General features: G+C 26.2%; 1 protein-coding gene across 1 annotated transcript in view; it reads left to right on the top strand.

The window, feature by feature from the left end:
* Nucleotides 1–258: 258 nt before the first annotated feature.
* LOC111637533 (mitochondrial import receptor subunit TOM70-like) overlaps nucleotides 259–4752 on the top strand; it is a 24579-nt gene continuing 20085 nt past the window's right edge. Inside the window, exons 1-2 of the mRNA XM_023383041.1 lie at nucleotides 259–505; nucleotides 3861–3995. Of these exons, the coding sequence (XP_023238809.1) occupies nucleotides 284–505; nucleotides 3861–3995 (357 nt within the window). The 5' untranslated portion in view covers nucleotides 259–283. The remainder of the gene's footprint in view (nucleotides 506–3860; nucleotides 3996–4752) is intronic.

The following is a 4752-nucleotide window of genomic DNA, read 5'->3' as shown; positions in this document are numbered from 1 at the left end:
TTTCAGTTTTCATAAACATGCTTCAAGGAAATCTAATACCAAGATTTTTAATTTGGTTATCACAATGGATGCTAAATTACAATTGTTGTAGCAGAAATTTATATATAGGGCATTCAGATATTGGATAAGATTAGTTGTTTCTGTTATAGGGACTACTATCAAATATAATTTTAATATTACAATGTTCTGTTCTGAACTGGCTTGATCAGGAATAATAAAATTAAAATTTCTTTTAAATTAATGTGTAAGTTGTGAATATATTATCATTTTTATTTGTTAGATTATGCTTTTGACTGATAATATGGAACAAACTTTATCAGACATGGAAAAAAGTGTTGCTGCAAATCCAGATTTTCCATCTGCTAGAGTACAGAAATGTTATGTTCAGTATAGAAATGCATTAAATCATCATGATGAGAAAAAAGTTCAAGCTGTGTTAGAGGAATTTGAACAAATTCTAGAACAGATGTCAACATCTACAGAATGCCTTTTATTATATGCTCAGGTAAATAGTGTATTATTTAAGCTGTAGCTAAAGTTAATTTTAAAAATATTAGCATGAAGTGTTTTTCTGCAATTAGANATTGATGAAAATTCAACGGGAAGTGACACACAATGGAGAAAAATTTCAACATGGGATAGGTTAATATATTTTTTTGTACATGATCAGTTATCCAAAAAATCAGTTATCTGAACAGCCCCAGTCCCAAATTGTTTTGGATAATTGATGCTCTACTGCAGGGGTGACCAACTTTTGTGTACATAAGATGTACTTTTTATTTTAAAAATGTGTTGCGATCAACTTGTTGTCATAGGCATAGTCTAAGTGGTGAGGGGAAGATGTGAAATACATACTATGTTTAGGTAGATAAGAAAGGCCACAATTTAATTTAAAACGTGAAGAAAAGGTACTTACATTTTAAATAGAAGAAAAATTGAAACTCAATATTGTCACTTTCAGGGACCACCACTTCACCCTTCCTCTCTTTACCATGTCCTGACTTACTCTCACTGTCCCTCTTCCTGCCTTTTTTTTTTTTTCGGTTTTACGACCCTTTGTCTACATTTCTTATTTCCCTTTTACAACTGTATGCAAATGGATTGCACATGGACCGACAAAACCCCATCTGACGGAGGTTGCAGAGGTCTGATATCACTACAGTTGTGTTTGCGCGTTACATTCAATCATTGCATTTGGTTACAAGTGTAACACATTAAGTCAAGATATTGTGAGCAATTGACCAAAATTGGCTTTGTGATCAACTTGTTGGCCACCCCTACTCTACTGTATTGTTAAGATACAAATATATTTTGAGTTTACCTGTAAACATAAAACATAGACATCTTTAAGAAATTTAAAAGATCTTTATGAGAATTTTGTTATTTATCTTTTTAATTTTTTTCTAAAGAGAATTTATTCAGACTTAAGAAGGAAAAAAAAACCAACAAAAATTTTTAATTAAATTACTATTTCAGCAACCTAATAGTGCTGTTTTTTCCCAAACTTTTTTTTTTAAGTACCTGAAGAAGGATGATATGAGTTTAAAGCATATATTATAGAAATTAAAAATAATAATTACATGTCAGCAGTAACCCACCACTGTAATAGCCAAGGATGTAAAATTTAAAAATAAAAACATTAAAAATAATTAAAAAGGAGTTCAAGAATTTTCCTTTTAAATGTATTAAACATTTTGAAATAAAATTCAAAAATAAAAATTAATAATAATGATGGTATGCAATTATATTCTTCTTGGTATCATTTTTTAACCAGTAGGAGGATCTACGATAATGTTTAAGTACCCTGTAAAAGTTCTTCACTTCGTTTTATTTATATTTTAAATGTGTGTTTATGTTATGGTATGTCTTGTTGCTTTTAATAACATATTTGAAGATTTGAAAGTCAAATGTGTATTTAATAATCTGGTTTGTATACCAAATGTAAGTTTATCCTACTGTTTCCATTTTAATGTCTTAGTTTGTGTTATTAAAATCAAGAATTTATTTGTACCTTTGTTTTGTACAGTTTAATGTATGACAACTGAAGAGAGATTAATATAAGTTCAAAATGAATTTTGTTAAAGGTACTTAAAAAGAATAAAAAAAGAGTGTTATAACATACAGAAGTTGTTGTGATAAGTTTGGGAAAATATAGCACTATTAGGTTGCTGAAATAATAATTTAATACAAATCCAAACAAGAAGCAAAATGAAGAAAAATTTTTAATTTTAAACACACTACTGTACTTAACTTTTATTTTTAAAACAGTAGTTTTATTTATTATGGAACAAAGCACACTTTATTTATATATTTATTTATACTATAATGTATATTCTAAAAACAACTTTAAATTTAAATTTAACTTTAAATTTAAATTTAAATAAAACTTTAAATTTCCACTTTTAAAAGCAATGAACATTCTTGAAGCACATTTGTGAATTGCATTTCTGTTATAAGAAACTTTAATAGAACAACATAAAAGTTTTATAATTTATATTATAATAAACATTTTTGGGGATAAACATAGTGAAATAAAATATATGTTTGGTATTTTTTAATGCATACAGTTTGAATTAACATAAATGTATTCAAACAAAAAGTTCTTATAAAACATTGAGAAAACGGTGTTAATATTTTATCATTTCTTTACAACATTTAGATTAAATCCTGAAATGTTGCTGCTTTCATGGCAAGCAGAAATTCAGATAAAATTGTACTACTATTTTCTAGTACAATTTTAAGGTTTTTTGCCTTTTTAAGATTTCAAAATTACATTAATTTATAAGAATTGTTGTTGTGTACTCTTCAAAATAGCTATTGAAGAGTTAAGGTAATTTGTTCAGGAGTGAGTTTGATTTGAAAGGAAAGAAATGAGCAGTAAAAGCAAAACCAAAAATAAATAGAATAAAAATTATGTCTAAATTTATTTATTTTTAGTTTTGATAAGTATGCATAATTAGATGTAATTTCAAAATTCGATGATTATATATTTAATTAGAAACCTTTTTCCAAATTGATCACTTTAAATATTGAAACTGAGTGTTAGTTTAAAAGTATGTTTTATTGTTAGTTTTGTTTTGACGTATAAAACTTCTGTTTAATAAAAACAAAATAGAATTTTATTGAAACAACAGTATTTGATAAAACTAATGAATTTTGATATTAAATGTAATATCTGTTACATTGTTTCAAGTTATTTGTCCAGTAGTAATAGTAAAATGGTATTTGTGAAATACTTGAAAAATATATTTAAAATGAATTGTGTATTTAAATTCTCTCTTAGCCCAGTTATGGTTAAAAGTTTAAAACTATGCTGTGCTTTAACTAGGCTCTAAATGTGTTTTAATTTTTTATTATATTATATGTTTTTATTTATTTACTTTTAGATTTCTTTATATCAATTAAAGAAATCAAATTAATTTTTTGCTATCTACATCTTTTCATTTAATGATGTCTAGTAGTATATATATTCTATATTTTTGAATGCATATTGTTTTATGTATTATTTTGTAAAATGTTTAATGATTCTAAATAGATCCAAATTATTTAGAATCTTTAAAATTTCATGAAATTCTTGGAAATTCTGAGCATTTCGGTTTTTTTTTTTTTTTGTTATAGAATGAAGTACTACTATGGCATATTTTTCATATGATACAGAAATGATTAATAACAATTTTTAGTTAAATTTAATAATTATTAATTAACTTTCAGATAATTATTTTATCTGAAAGTTTAAATTATTTGACAACAATAAACATATTACATAATCGGAAATAAAGGCAAATTGATTATATAAGATTATAAAAGTTTTTTCAAATGTTAAGCTTTCATAGTAATATATAGATTTTTATTATATATAGTTGCGTGTTAATGCACTTATTAAAATTGGCGCCTTGAAAGTTCAGTATGAACAAATGGAAAATGCTCTGAAAGATTTCGATGAGGCAATCAAATTGGATCCCAATAATGCTGATGTTTATCTTCATCGTGGTCAGGTAAGAAATTAAATAAATAAAACCAGTTTATAATTTTATACTATACTCTGTACAAATTAATTTATATTTATGAATTAATAAAATAACAATTTAAATTTTAAATCCATTGTCATTTTGAATAATTTAAATATTACATTCCTGGCTATTTTATATATGTATATAATACAAGAAAGTATTGTAATCATCTTAAATTTGACTCAGGATTTTTTGCAAATCTTGACATTTTGAGATTCCCTGAACCCCAGAAAGTCAAAAAAGGGTGGAAATTGCATGTGTGTGCATTGGCATTAGGGTTTCTTTCCCGGGATTCCCGCCGTTTATTCCCTACGAGAAAAATCCCGGGAAATTTTATTTTCCCGGGAAATCTCGCATTTCAATAATAATTTATCATGTCAGGTTTTCTTTCTATTATTTATTATACGAAAAGTTGCACCTTGAAGACTCACCTAAGAGAGAAATTTTGAGGTTTCATGTTGCATATTATTACCTATGTTTTACAAGTTTTTACTTGTTAGTTCATGTAATATCTATGTATTGTGTTTGCGCACCATTGAACAGCGGAGCACTCGCTGAAAGTAAAAATCACTCATCGCACTTTAGTTTATTTTTTATTTTATCTTTAGAAATAAAATGGTATTTTTTTTCGTAATCATTAAAACTCCGAATGAAACGCTTTATTTTACTTTCATCTTATAATGTAGGAGAACATAAATTAATTGAGCCTAACGTGTCCGTATGGGTGAGATTGGCCCTACAC

Source organism: Centruroides sculpturatus, unplaced genomic scaffold (genome assembly GCF_000671375.1).
Source record: "Centruroides sculpturatus isolate CEXI.00-Female unplaced genomic scaffold, Cexi_2.0 scaffold1201, whole genome shotgun sequence".
Classification (NCBI taxonomy): domain Eukaryota; kingdom Metazoa; phylum Arthropoda; class Arachnida; order Scorpiones; family Buthidae; genus Centruroides; species Centruroides sculpturatus.
Note: the sequence above shows the minus strand (reverse complement) of the source record. Positions and strands in the feature narration are given on the sequence as shown.